The 14293-nt window shown below is 37.5% G+C and overlaps 1 protein-coding gene across 1 annotated transcript in view; it reads left to right on the top strand.

Annotated features, from left to right (window-relative positions):
- The window catches only part of shank1 (SH3 and multiple ankyrin repeat domains 1), a 161795-nt gene that overhangs the window by 114118 nt on the left and 33384 nt on the right, over positions 1-14293 (top strand). Inside the window, exons 14-15 of the mRNA XM_068218106.2 lie at positions 643-756; positions 1144-1219. Of these exons, the coding sequence (XP_068074207.1) occupies positions 643-756; positions 1144-1219 (190 nt within the window). The remainder of the gene's footprint in view (positions 1-642; positions 757-1143; positions 1220-14293) is intronic.

Genomic DNA, 14293 nt, shown 5'->3' with positions numbered 1-14293 from the left:
TGCTTCACACCTTTTTATTGGTCATTTTTTTGTTTACAGAATAAAGTCCAAGATTTAGGAAAAAGTTACGTGTAACTGTTTTCCCTATAACAATACAGTAGTGAAAGATGCCGTCACTCATGTCAAATTGTAGATTTTCTTGCACAGCTGGATGTTGGACTCATGAAAAAGCTTAAACTGATTAGCTGAAGTATGACAGCCAACAGAGTATTCTACTTGATCTTAAAGCCATTTCGATGGGCTATTTTCATTCATTTTGATGGTATAGCAGTCAAAATAGGAGAAATGAGCTCATGTATGGGACAAAGTCTGGGCCTTTGTCAGTGAGGAGTGGGTCTTTCGAGCCACCCGATCCCCCCATGGCTACAGGCCCGCAGTAGTTTCTGTGTCAAAGCGATACAAATTAGAGCAGAAAAAAAAAATCTGAACAAATACACAAGGGTTTCATCGCTTCGTGCTTGAACCCCTAAAAAACATTTTTTAACCTACAATTTATAATTTAAATGAGTTCTGAAATATTTCAAAATTCATGTGCCTCAAAAATGTGTCATGACGCTTCTGGTCTCTTTATTGTGTACTTGTATTTGACCTACACACACACACACACACACACACACTGTTGTTTTCTCTTGATTCCCTCAGTGCTGAGTGTGGGTGAAGGAGGCTATTGGGAAGGGACGGTTCGAGGACGCACAGGCTGGTTCCCCTCAGACTGCGTGGAGGAAGTTGCTCTCCGTAGCCTGGAATCTCGTTCAGGTGAGACTCCTTTCTCACACAAAAACACATTAAAAGTATCAAAGACATCTGCGCCACACTTAGAGCTGTCATTTCCATAGTCCCAGATGTGTTTGCAGGACAGTCGGATTGCCACAGCTTCTCTGTGATGTTGTGATGCCAGACTCTGTGAGGGAGAGCAGCTATGATGACTATTAATAGTTTACAGCACTACTGGAGTGTGAGAGGGAGCGATTGTGCCATTTCACGCTGGCTAAACTCACCGTGGTTTGGGCCAGTGCGCTCTGTCAGAGCGGGAAACTTCGAGTCGGACATGTGTTGTGTTATCATGCTGTAGTTGCAGCCTCTACTGATATAAGAGATATCAACTTGTGACAATGTGGATGCGGTTGTGTTTGCATCTTTCAGAGAGCCGCAGTGAGAGAGCCAAGAGACTCTTCCGGCATTATACTGTTGGATCCTACGACAGCTTCGATGCGCCCAGGTAAGATCACTTTTACTGTTGACCATTTTCAGGTGTGGTGCTGATATTTGGATGCTGATATGTCAAAATGAAGAGCTTTTTGCTGTGAGCGGTTCTCAAGGGTCATGGAATATCTGGAATATCATTTTAAAAGGTCTGTTCCAGACATTAAAAGTCAGGGAAATTTGTATTTTTTTGACAAAGTCGTAGAATATCAGAGAGTTTATTTTAATTTAATTTTAGTTTTTGTTTATCAAAAATGTATTGTGCCTGACAAGTCTTGTTGTCGATCCCAGTTGTAAGAGCAACAAATAATAACTTGACTTCTAGTTGATCATTTGGAGAAGTGGCAGATCTTCTTCAGTATCATCACAAATACTGAAGAAGACCTATTGGAACCCTCATGGACCCAAGATTCTCACAAAAATCAGTAAAGTTTGGTGAAGAAAAAAATCATGGTTTGGGGTTACATTCAGTATGGGGGCATGTGAGAGATCTGCAGAGTCAATGGCAACATCAACAGCCTGAGGTATCAAGACATTTGTGCTGCTCATTACATTACAAACCACAGGAGAGGGCAAATTCTTCAGCAGGATAGCACTCCTTCTCATACTTCAGCCTCCACATCAAGGTGCTCTAGGATTGGCCCGCCCAGTCACCAGACATGAACATTATTGATCATGTCTGGGGTAAGATGAAGGAGGAGGCATTGAAGATGAATCCAAGGTATAAATTAAATTAAATTAAATTAAATTAAATTAAATTAAATTAAATTCTTTATTGTCATGTGCACAGTAAGGAAACACGTTTCCCTGTACAATGAGATTCTTTCTTTGCTGTCCACAGTGAAGTCATACACACAACACACACATCATACAAGACAAACACATAAATGCACATATACACACAGAAGTGACTGAAGTATAATTATAAAATGTAAGTATATAAATATCTATGAAAGTAAACAATATATAAAACTGATTTTGGAGTAGTGAAACAGCTGTAAACAATGTATAGTGGTTCTTAAATTGTGCTTATTATGCAAAAAGTGTCTAGTGCAATTGGCTTATGTGCAAAAAAATAGTGCAAACTAGGATGGGGAATGTAGTGTTGTACTGAGCAGAAAAACAGACTGTTTATGTGCATTGGTTATCTGTTTAAAAGTCTGATAGCTGATGGGAAGAAAGAGTTCTTGATCTTGATGATCTCTGGGAGTCCTGCAAGAACGCTTTCTTTGCCATTCCAGATGACTTTATTAATACGTTATTTGAGTCATTGCAGAGATGTATGGATGCAGTTGTTGAAGCTTAAGGGAGTCGTACACAATATTAATTCTTTTTCCACTGCAGCATGACTTTATATTCTATACTGTACATTATTTCTGTTAAGTGACAAGACTTTTGTCTAAGCAGAGTCAGACCTTACTGTTCTAATTAAATAATTAAAAATCAAGGCATGATCATATTTTATTTTGGTAAAATAAGCATAATCTAGACGCCTTTTTCTTTCAAATAAGCCACTTCTGATACTAAATGATCCACTAAAAGTTTTTTATTTGTTGTTCCTAAAACTTGGGTAGATTTTGAAAGAATAGAAACTAAAAACTTAAAACATGAATTAAAAATATATATTATTAAAACTTAACATTTATTTAAGGTTTACAATGTAAATCAAATTAAAAGCACTTGTTTAGTAAACAAAGTAAGGCTCACATAATATATCTACTAAAAGACAAAAAATAGTGGAAATCTATGTATTTCCATGCAGGCACATTCCGTGTTTACTTTTAATAAGTTAAATTTCAGATAAATCTAAATTTTCAAAAAAAAAAAAAAAACTTATTTCAAAGGGCCCTATGTTTATTACAAACACACTGTAATATTAAAAATAAGTGTATTTACAGTGTTGCCCCCTTGGACAAAATGATAGGCACTGCTGTATTTTTGAAAAACTGACAGTATGTTTAGAATGTAGTTTAGAAAGTGTCTGTTGTAAAGGTGAAGTGTATGTCTGTATTTTATATGGATAAACTTTATGCTTTAACATTTTTGAGTCTCGTTCTCATGACCACTTTAGGGTATTATTAGAAGCATTCAAAACAAAGCGCTTCAACTCACACAATCTTTCTTATATAGGATTTTCTGTAGTGTTCTTTATCAATCATTTGCTTGTCATTGACATGACTGAGTTTAGGTCATGCATGTGGAGAGTTTTCTGTGGGTTCTTCTGAACTGCTTCTATTGACACCTCTTTTGGCACCGCTGTAAGTGTGAGTGAGTGAGTGAGTGATAAACTGACAGACATAGAGATGGAGATGCCAGTGTGTGATTCGGGCATGGCAGTGTTTGCTGCATTTGTAAGTGAGATTTGAATCTTTTATGTTAAATATTTTTTAACTTGAGAATGAGGTCATTTATGTTGAAGAATTTGCCTTACTTTACCATTTCCTTGGTAGTGCAGTGACTGGTATTTAAATCTTTCTCTCATGTCGCCTTGTGTTTGGTGCAGATGCCAAAATTGCTTATCACTGAAAGCTTGTCCTGCTGTGTGTTGCTAGGTCATGGTGTAAACTAGTTCTTTTATTGTAAAAAATCTGTAAAATTGACAGCAAATAACAGGCAACCTATTTGACAGATATGTACAGTTAAAACACAATACAAACTGTGAAAGAAATTGCTAAATTTTACAGTAAACTTCCATATTTTATTCATTTATAGTGCAAAGCTGTACGTCAATGTTTTGTAACCATTTTAATCCAAGTACATATTGTAGATTCATCATATGTTGGTAAAATATATTTTATATATGCATAAATTTGACTTTGGCATGCTAAAAATACTTGATTTAGAAGTCATGCTCACATGACCCCTTATTAATTTCACATTTTGTGTGTTATGCATGAGCTTGCTCAATGAGCATGAGCAAATGGATTGTGGTATTATAGTGTTCAACTGAATTAAAATTGAAAATTAAATTGGTTCATATTCAAAAAACAGCCATAAAAATCATAGGAATAAAACAATATGAGCCCATACAGACTATATGAACAGGCGGTCATGAGAAAAGCAGTTAATAGTAGTGCTGATTCCAAACATCTTCTTTTCAGTGAATATCAGCTGCTACCATCAGGAAAAAGACCGAGAATACCAATGTGTAAAACCAATAGATTGAAGCTTTTATTTATTTCTGAATCCTACCTCGATAAAACTGTTGAACTCTACCAAGAACACTGCACCTGTAGTACAATAGCACCTGACTGTGTTCTGTGCTTTATATATTTCATATTTATATTTCTATATATGGTCTGATTCTGTAAACAATGTATGTTCTTAATTGTTTGTTCTAAATTGTTTTGTTTGTTTTATTTATTTTATTGTCTGCCTAGAGCTTATCCAATCGTGTTGCAATTAGTTTTTAACTTTTTTTTATTTAAAATAAGTGCACATAGCAGGCCATATCATCTGATAATTGTAAGAAATAATTCCAAAAAGCAATTGACTGTGTAAAGCCACATAAAACAAAACAAAAATAGTATGAAAATGCCGAGTTCAGCAGCTAATCAGCCGAAATCAGCTATGGTGAAGTATAGACCTGTCTGTCACTCAAGTGGCCACACCCTTAATTATGCAGACTTAATGAAACCTAATATCAATGAAACAAATGAGTTATTAAAAAATTCACCCCCTCACAGTTATCATGAAGGGTAATATTAGCTATACGATCCAAAATCGTTCTTTGTACCAGGCTGTAAATACCTTTTTTACTGCTGTAAAGTTGGTCATTTTAGCATTATGGTCAATAGAAATTTGCTCTATTATGGAGCCAGGACAAGCGGAATTTCAATCAATTGCAGTTTCAGCTACTTCATGAGGGAGAGCGGGAGGTTGCTGCTTGTGCGAGCGTCACTTTTTTGTCCAGACTATTTCAAAGAGAACTGATCACACCACTTGCATTTCCAGGCATCGATGCTTTGCGCAAAGTAACGTGTGCACGCATGCTTTTAAACACTCACGCGTATCACATCACCTGTGTGTGCGACCCTGAAGCCCTCGTCAGTGAACGAGGATAGTCTCATAGTGCGCCTGATCATCCTCTCATTCGGTATTCAACGGTTCGTTTGCTCACGCAAACACAGTCTTTTTTGTCATCTCTCATGCTGGCCCCGCGCCATTAGGCCATCCTTATTGTTGATCTGCTTTTTAAAAACACTAACATTTAAATATGATTTTCAACCAGCCAAAATGGCAGTGGCTCTCTAACCCGCCACAGCTGAAACCTACCCACATTTGGTGGGTTGGCAGGTGTTAATGTCAAGCCCTGTTCACAGTATATGTTAAGAAAACTTACTGTTAAACAGCTTACAGATTTTTACACTTTTTACAGTGTTGTACAAGAAACTGTTGAGATACTTTTACATTTTAGGATGGTGGTTCCTCACAGGGATGTCAAGGTCTTGAGAAAATGAGGGAGTCCTCTGTGATGTAGGTTGGGTCTAAAAATATTGTTCCATATAATCCCAGTCTCTTCGAAATGAACCGAAAGCCCTTTGTATCTGAAGACTACGCAAGGCTATGCCAGACTCTACGATCTGTTTTTGGTGGCCATGTTGTAATCTCACTCATTCTCTCTCAGTCTGTCTAGCTGTCTGAGAGTCGTGTGCTGGTAAATTAACACTGCTGAGCTCTTTTCATTAGCACCTCACAGTAAACATAAAGCTGCTTCATGTGATGTCATTCTGTCCCGGCAGCTCTGCAGCACAACATGATACAAGCGCATTAATTATTTACATACAAATATACATGTTATTAATCACATTTGTTATTTATTCTGTGAATCTCACCCACTTCCTTGGACCTATTTGCACACATGAAGAAATACACTAACAAACATTGATGCAACATCATTTTCTAATTATTTTTAGCTCTTATTTATTTATTCATTTAATTACGTTATCATATATATAATCATATTATTTTTGCTACTATTTTTGGGTTTGGCCCCATCATCTTGCCCTTTCTTTCTCATGCACTCCCTCTCTCTCTTTTAATTCCTCCTATTTTACTTGCCCCCTGCACACTTTCATTTTCTCTCCATCACCCTCCCACCCCTGTGGTGACTCCATCTGGAGGTCAGACTATGAAGGGCACAAAGAGGAGGAGAAAGAGAGGGATAAATGGTTGGATGAGTGAATGACTGCTGAAGCATCTTGCAACTATTCACAAGCATCCAAAGAAAATACTTAGTAAGCATCTTAGTAAGTGCTTATATAAGTCAAATACATGATAGTTTAGCATAGGATTTTGATGTTTAGCATGCAAAGGACATGTTTTTTCCATTCCAATGGGCTATATGCACGGCAAGTATTTTTCAGCCACTGATAAACTTTGATGTGACTATTTTTAATTGCATAAGGCTATATTTTAATTAAATTACATTGTCAATGCTGTGAAAGGACAGCATTGACAATGTAATTTAATTAAAATATAGTCCATTAAATTGACTTAGATTTACTAAAGATGACTTATATTGACTAAAATTGACTAAATGAGCAATCATTTAGGTGTGTAATATAAGATAAAAGACAGGTGAAATGCAAGCGCTGTCAGGAGCAGCAGGCAAGCACTGAAATTCCATTCAAAATGCTGTGGTAAAACTAATTTTCATAAAGACATAGGTTGACAAAGGTCACTATTTCGAGTCCTGGCTGGGTCTGTTGGCATTTTTGTGTGCAGTTTACATGTTCTCCCCCATGTTTATGTGGGGACAGTCAGTTTATGTTTATGACAGTCATGATACTGTCCTATCAAGTAAAGGCAAAATGCCACAAATAAATCGTTGAAAAGAATAATTGTTCTATGATATCTAAAAGGTATGGGGCTTAGTTAAGCGTTAAAATTTTCTAGAATCGGTTTTACGGTTTCATTTTCAACCCCAGGAGTTGACCCTAATATGGTTGGTTTTGACCATATTTGGAAGGGTTGTGAATATTAATGAGCTCTGCTCTAATAGGTTGTTTTCACATGACGTCATTGATGTGCGAGATGGAGGGCAGGAAGTGATTCTTCGACATAGAAATTGCTATCAGAACATCAAAGTGTTTGTTTTAAGTTGTTTATAAATGTTTAAATCGGACAATCTAAGAAATCCTAAACAGCTTTTATGGACTTCTAAAAGTTTTTGCTTATAAAGGGGGGAAAGTTCAAGAAACTGGCTGAAAAACAAAAGAAAAAAAGCATAGTCTTTCATTCAATAACGTTACATCCATGTGTACAAACTTTTTTTTTTAAATGCGACAATTTGTTTGACAGCACCAATAAAGATATTATACAGGTCTAGCTGTGTATGTATGTGTTATATAAAAATCAGATGCAAACACCACCACACAAAATCCAGAAAGTATAAATAATGTACCCTGCCATGTAATCGCTGCAATGAAATCTGTCCTATTTTGCAATAATCCAAGGCTTTACTTGCATTTTGGCAGAATAAACAAACATAACGTAAATGTCTATATGTGCAGCAATAGTGAATGTTTGTTGATGGTAAGTTCATTGCCAAAAAGAAATGCAACCCTTGCGACAAAACCAGACCGTTATTATTGTGGAGCACTTTTCCCCCTTACAAAAATAAGTAAATATTAGTGTAGACTATGCATCCACACTTTTGTATGCTTTCATCTGTTATTTTGTCATGTCTGGATATACGCATGGGGGAAAAAATCTATGTATAATAAACAAGTTTTTGAACCACACTATACTAAAGTGTATAATGTGTATAACTCTTTGGTAATGAATGCTACAGAATACTTCCAAACACTACAGTATTTATTTTTCATGTAACGAACAGCTTATATAGTATCTACTGCCTTGATGACTGGCAGATATATTTTAGTTTAGTAGAAAACTCTGCCCATGATATAAGGATCATGCACAACATTTGTGACTTTTTTTCTATTTTTATCTCCTCTGAAATATAGTATAAATCACAAAAATACCGATTTTCTTCTATGTCGCCCATTCAGTTTTTTACTTCCTGCCCTCCATCTGAATTTCATGCCACAGCTGATTATTTATTTAAAATTTAGATTACTGAATAATTAAATAAAAAAAAACCATCTGATCTGATCATTGTGTTCAAATTAACACACTCTTTTAAACTATCTTCAGTTCTCATCTCAGCCCCACACATCACTACATTCTTTCTGGTTTCACCTCATCATCTCCATCACTTCCATCCCTCCATCGACAAGTCATTTTTAATGGCAGCCTCCTTTCTCTGCTTCATCCTTCTCTGCTCCTTGTCTTTCTCTGGTCTGTTCACACATCCAATTGTGTCACAATTCCAGCGTCCCCGTCCCAGAGCGCCCTGCAGCACTCTCTTTTTCCCATCCCACCACACGTGATCTCTTTATAGGACACTGATTTGTGTAATAGGGTCAAGGACGTACAGTATGATTTCAGGTAAAAGTTCATCAAGCGAATCCTGCGCCGAAAACGTGGCAGCAAGTTTTCTGGCATCCATACACGCATCGCGTACGAATACATACTGTACTGTACAGGCACACATACGCCTTCTGCCACTATCCACACTTCCTTACCCCCTCTCTCTTCCTGCTGATTCTCCCTCTCTTTCGCTCATTTTTCTCGCTCTTTCTCCCCTCCTCTCTCTCTCTCTCTCTTTCTCACGCTCTTGATCACACACACATGCTCTGAATGAACAGCAGTGTGGTGTAGTCAACCATGCCGGAGGACAGAAAGAATGTGAGAGTTGTAGAAAGAGGAGAAATCAGGCAGTGGATTGTGGGTCCAGCAATGCCGTAGAGAGAGTAAAGGAGACGGAGGGGGTGGGACAGAGCGAGGACCAGCATCCACATCCAGCGAAAGGGGCTTTGACCGAGATGATGTGAGTTCTTGCTTTCTCTTTCCTTTAGCTCACTCTTCTTCTTGCTCTTGTGTCTCTCTTTGCCCGGTTCTCTCATCCCTGACTGTTTTTTTCTCCTGAGGGATGAAGATGCGTGCTTGCGTTTCCCTCTTTTTCGATTCGCTCGCTCCCTCTGCTCCTTCATTCATAGGTTCCGCTTTGTTTACTGATATTGTTAAAGGAGGGGGAGGTGACGGGGAAGGGGGAGGGGTCTCGATCTACCTTGCTTGTACATGCGTTGGGTACATCGTGTGTTTGTTTTTTAAAGGGTTGTTGGATCTGAAGAGATGTCAAAAGAGAAGAGGCTTCAATGTGCTGAGTTCAGTACTTTGACTTTTGTGTGGAAACAGATGATGGATTTGTGAATCGACAGCCTGTCCGCTAATCTTCAGCATGTTTTTAATTAAACGCTCATTTTTGGAGTAAGCTGTGTTTGGAATTTGCAGCAAAATAAATGCCATTAAATAAGATGCATCACAGAGTATTTGTATTTGCAAGCAATGATTGACTGCTGTAAATCTGAAGGTGATTCTGTCATTCTAAATCTTACTTAATTATACACATTTAAATCTAGCTGTGACTTTGATAATCTGGCTATTTCTGATACTTTTATTGTGGGTGGTATAAGTTTTGAACGGCTGGTAATTGTAATTTAGTAGCCAAATTGGCCAGGGACATTTAAAACTCTGATTTACATTTACATGTTTTATTGATTTAGCAGATGCTTTTATCTAAAGTGACACGCACCGTGAATAAACACCCAGAGTGGTGAGAAGCCATTGCTGTGGCACCCAGGGAGCAGTTGGGGGTTTGGTGCCTTGCTCAAGAGACTCAGCTCAGCTGTGGTATTGATCTACAATCCCTTTCAGTGTCGGATCTCAAACCTGAATCCGTTAGATCACAGCTCTCAAACTATTAGGCGACTGCTGTCAGCAGCCTGATGATATTAGTTCATTTTATTCACCCCTAAACAGTCAATATTCAGATTGAAACTTAAAGGAGATAGCCTAATTTCAAAAGTGAGATTTATACAGTTGAAGTCAGAATTATTTGCCCCCCTGAATTATTAGCCCCATGTTTATTTTTTCCCCAATTACTGTTTAACAGAGAGAAGATTTTGTCAACACATTTCTAAACATAATAGTTTTAATAACTCATCTCTAATAACTGATTTATTTAATATTTGCCATGATGACAGTAAATAAATTTTTACTAGTTAGTTTTAAGACAATTCTATACAACTTAAAGTGACATTTAAAGGCTTAAATAGGTTAATTAGGTTAACTAGACATTAGAGTAATTAGGTAAGTTATTGTAAAATGATGGATTGTTCTGTAGACTGTAGAAAAAACATATAGCCTAAAGGGACTAATAATTTTGTCCTTAAAATGGCTTTTAAAAAAATACTGGGAAAATTTCCTTGCTCTGTAAAACATAATTTGGGAAATATTTAAAAAAAAGAAAAAAATCAAAGGGGGCTATTAATTTTGACTTCAACTGTAGACCTAAAAAAATGTATGTAAAGTAACATTTTGATTACACCGAACCCTTTGGATCACAACTCTCTAAGCATTAGACCACTGCTGTCAGCAGCTTGATAATATTACTTTATTTTATTCACCGCTAAACAATCAATATACAGATTAAAATCTAAACAAATGAGGTAGCCTAATTTCAAAAATGTTATCTACAGACCTGAAAAATGTATGTCAAGTGACATTTTGATTACATTGGACATTGTGTTTAGCTTTGCAACATGTCATCTAACTTAACACACACAAAGTTTCTTTTTACTTTGTGATTTTTTTGGCAGCGTGCGCATGTTGAGACTATTCTGTTTAGTAATGTAGTCATTGTAATAAAACCCAAAACTGATGAAATCAAGCAAGAAAGAAAAATAAGATACACTTAGATATTACATCTATGGAAAAAAAGAGATTTATTTGTAAGTATCAGAAGCAGAAGGCTGTTCTGATTTTGTCATCCTATTTGAGCTTTTAAATGCAATATTTTCTTAATAAAAAGAGCTGTAGGGGTGGTGTGGTGGCACAGTGAGTTGCAATGTCACCTCACAGCAAGAAAGCTGCTGGTTCGAATGTTCTTCTCATGTTTGCGTGGGTTTCCATCAGGTGCTCCAGTTTCTCCCACAAGTCCAAAGATATGCTCTATAGGTTAATTGGGTATGCTAAATTGTCCATAGTGTATGAGTGTGCATGGTTGTTTCCAAGTGATGGGTTGCAACTGGAAAGCCATCCGCTGCGTAAAACATATACTGGATAAGTTGGTGGTTCATTTCCCTGTGGCGACCCCAAATAAAGGAACTAAGCCGAAAAGAGAATGAATGAATAAAAATGAGCTGTCTGTAATGAAGAAAGTGAACAATATTATTCTAACACGAAATGAGCAAGTGATTTTACAGTATATGATTTAGTACCTATACAGTCTTAATTTCAATTACCTTATTTGAATAGACTATTGACAGGTGCTGATATGCAAGTGTAGATCATACCTACTGTTTGGCCTTTGTCTTTGAAATTTTGAAGTATAACTTTTTAAGTTTTCATAATCACTAGTTATATGTTGTTGTTGTTTTATTGTTGCAGTAGTAGAGTGTTGTAGACTGTAGTTTGTAGGGTCAGGATTTTTTACAATAAGCTGGCAAACTTGCAAATATATCTGCACTTGGGAACCATCAAAAAAGTCCACATGATCCAGAAGTTGCTGAGATTTTGATTTGAGTATGTTGATGAACTTTCAACTGAAATGAAACAATGAGTAGTGGACGGGGTTTTCTTTTTGCATATCAAACTAACGGTAAGAGAGCTGTGATTAAGAACAATTTGGGTGAAGTGTCAACAGAGTAAAGTTTTGCAAACTAATTTCGAGAGGAGCATGTGATAAGATTGATCACAACTGGTCTCTCATCTGTTACCAGCAATAATCCAATCAGATTGATCCAAGTCTACAATAAATAGACGGATTTCACACTACTGCCTTATATTTGTTTTGGAAGAATCCCCCCTTCTACCCCATCTCCTCCTTTTCCTCCTTTTACCAGGGGGAGCTCTCGAGAACAACCTGATCTCGGACCCCTTTATATGCTTATTGACCAGGCGGGAGCCCTGGGATTAATTATATCTGAGCTCAGGGTTCTTTTCCAGGACAGCATGCCAAACCTGCTAATAGCGTTAAGCAATATCTAATTCATTTTAATAAATTTTTATTTCTATGGCGCTTTTACAATGTGGATTGTGTCAAAGCAGCTTAACATAGAAGTTTTAGTAAACTGAAACTGCGTCAGTCCAGTTTTCAGAGTTGAAGTTCAGTCTAGTTCAGTTGAGTGTGGTTTAATTTTCACTGCTGAAAGTCCAAACACTGAAGAGCAAATCCATCGATGAACAGCTCCACAAGTCCCAACCAAGCAAGCCAATGGCAACAGTTGCAAGGAACAAACTTCACCAATTGACAAAACTGAAGAAAAAAAAAAACCTCGAGAGAGGCTCAATTGGGCATGACAATTTCTCCTCTGGCCAAACTTCCTGTGTGGAGCTGCAGTCTAGACGAAGATAATAATATCAAAGTGTGAACAAGAAACATTTTCTATAACAGAAAAAAATAGCAATGTGCGCTAGCAAAGTAAACATTGTAAATTTTGATTTCACATGGACTTAAAGCAAATAGTCATCTAGTAGGTACTTTTAGGCCCAATCCCAATTCTACCCCTTTGCCTTTCTCCTTACCCCTACCCCTCGTTTTGTGCATGCACACCAATGGGTAGGGGTGTCCCAATTCTCTTTAGCTTGAAGGTGTTGGACTAAAGGGAAAGGGTTAATAGCCCTTCGAACAAAGATTTTACAGGACCACACTCGAAACCAAGGGGTGAAAGAATTTCCTAGAATGCACTAGCCAGAGCGGCAGCATTGCTGAACCCGGAAGTAAGGAGTTCCACAAATTTGTATTTTTTGTCGTTATTATGAATTTTTATGACAAACAAACATGTTTTATCATATTCATAATCGCGTTCGTGTTTTACCGTCATGCTTTTTTTTTTAAAAATGCAAAAAAAAGCTACATTTTGCGATCCATAATCCCTAATAACAACTCCTGTACAGCAGTCCCACAATATTCTGACACTTGATGACACTCAAATACCCTGTCAGTAATGTCTAGTTGCTGAGAATGAGCTTTTTACCATGTCTGCTATAATGTTAATGTTGTTTTTGTGTGTTTACATAGATGAATATGGCCACTGTGTAAATACACAGTTCAGTTAAGATCGTTGTAATAAAGTTTATGGCCCTCTGGCCACCGGAAAGGAGGCAGAGAAGTTTTAAAATATTTATTAATAAAAGTTTTTAAATATTTATTAATAGAATGGACGGCAGCTCCTCACGAAAACTGCCGTCTTAACCAAAACAAAATAAAACGATCTGTCCGGGCCCGGTCCTCTCTCGGCTTCCATCGATCCCCCTTTTATAATCCAGAGCTCCTTCCGTGGGATTCGAGACCGGTGCACACTACAGGTGTATCCACTTATGTGGCGGCCTCATTCCGTTCCCACGGGTCTCAGCCCCGCCCCCTCGCCACAATCGTATTGCTACATTAGATCGTTATGATAACATGATATATGCCTTGAGTGATTTCCTGAAGATAAATACCAAAAAATTGCAAAACTGGAATAACTAAAGCAGTCGCGATCGTCTGATCTCATGTGAAGCAAGAGAACGCCATGACATCTGATGACGTGTGCAGGTGCTGTAGTGGTGTCCCGATTCTTAGGGGTAAATTTTAAAGCCCTAGGGGTGCATAAATAGAATTGGGATTAGGCCCAGTAATATCTAAAAGGACCACCATGGGCATTTTTATGATGAATATACATTTGGTTAGCCATGTCAAGCTCTAAAATATGTCAGTTCACTGTCTCTTCAAGGAAAGATTTAGGGGTTTTTAGCATCCACTCAAGGTTATTGTGGAAATAAGGGGTGGCATCATCAATGTAGAACTATGTTAATAAGAGAAGATGGGTAAAAGAGAAAGGACAGGGAGGGACAGAGTGTGATAGCTGTGGGAGGACAAGCAGAGGAAGAGGAAGGAACAAAGGTCAGAAAGACAGAAGGCAGAAGAGGAAGCAGATGGGTGTGGAAGTGTGTACATCTGCCAAAGTGCAGAGACAGG

The sequence above is a fragment of the Danio rerio genome, chromosome 3 (genome assembly GCF_049306965.1).
Source record: "Danio rerio strain Tuebingen ecotype United States chromosome 3, GRCz12tu, whole genome shotgun sequence".
Classification (NCBI taxonomy): Eukaryota; Metazoa; Chordata; class Actinopteri; order Cypriniformes; family Danionidae; genus Danio; species Danio rerio.
This window is presented reverse-complemented; position numbering and strand designations above follow the sequence as displayed.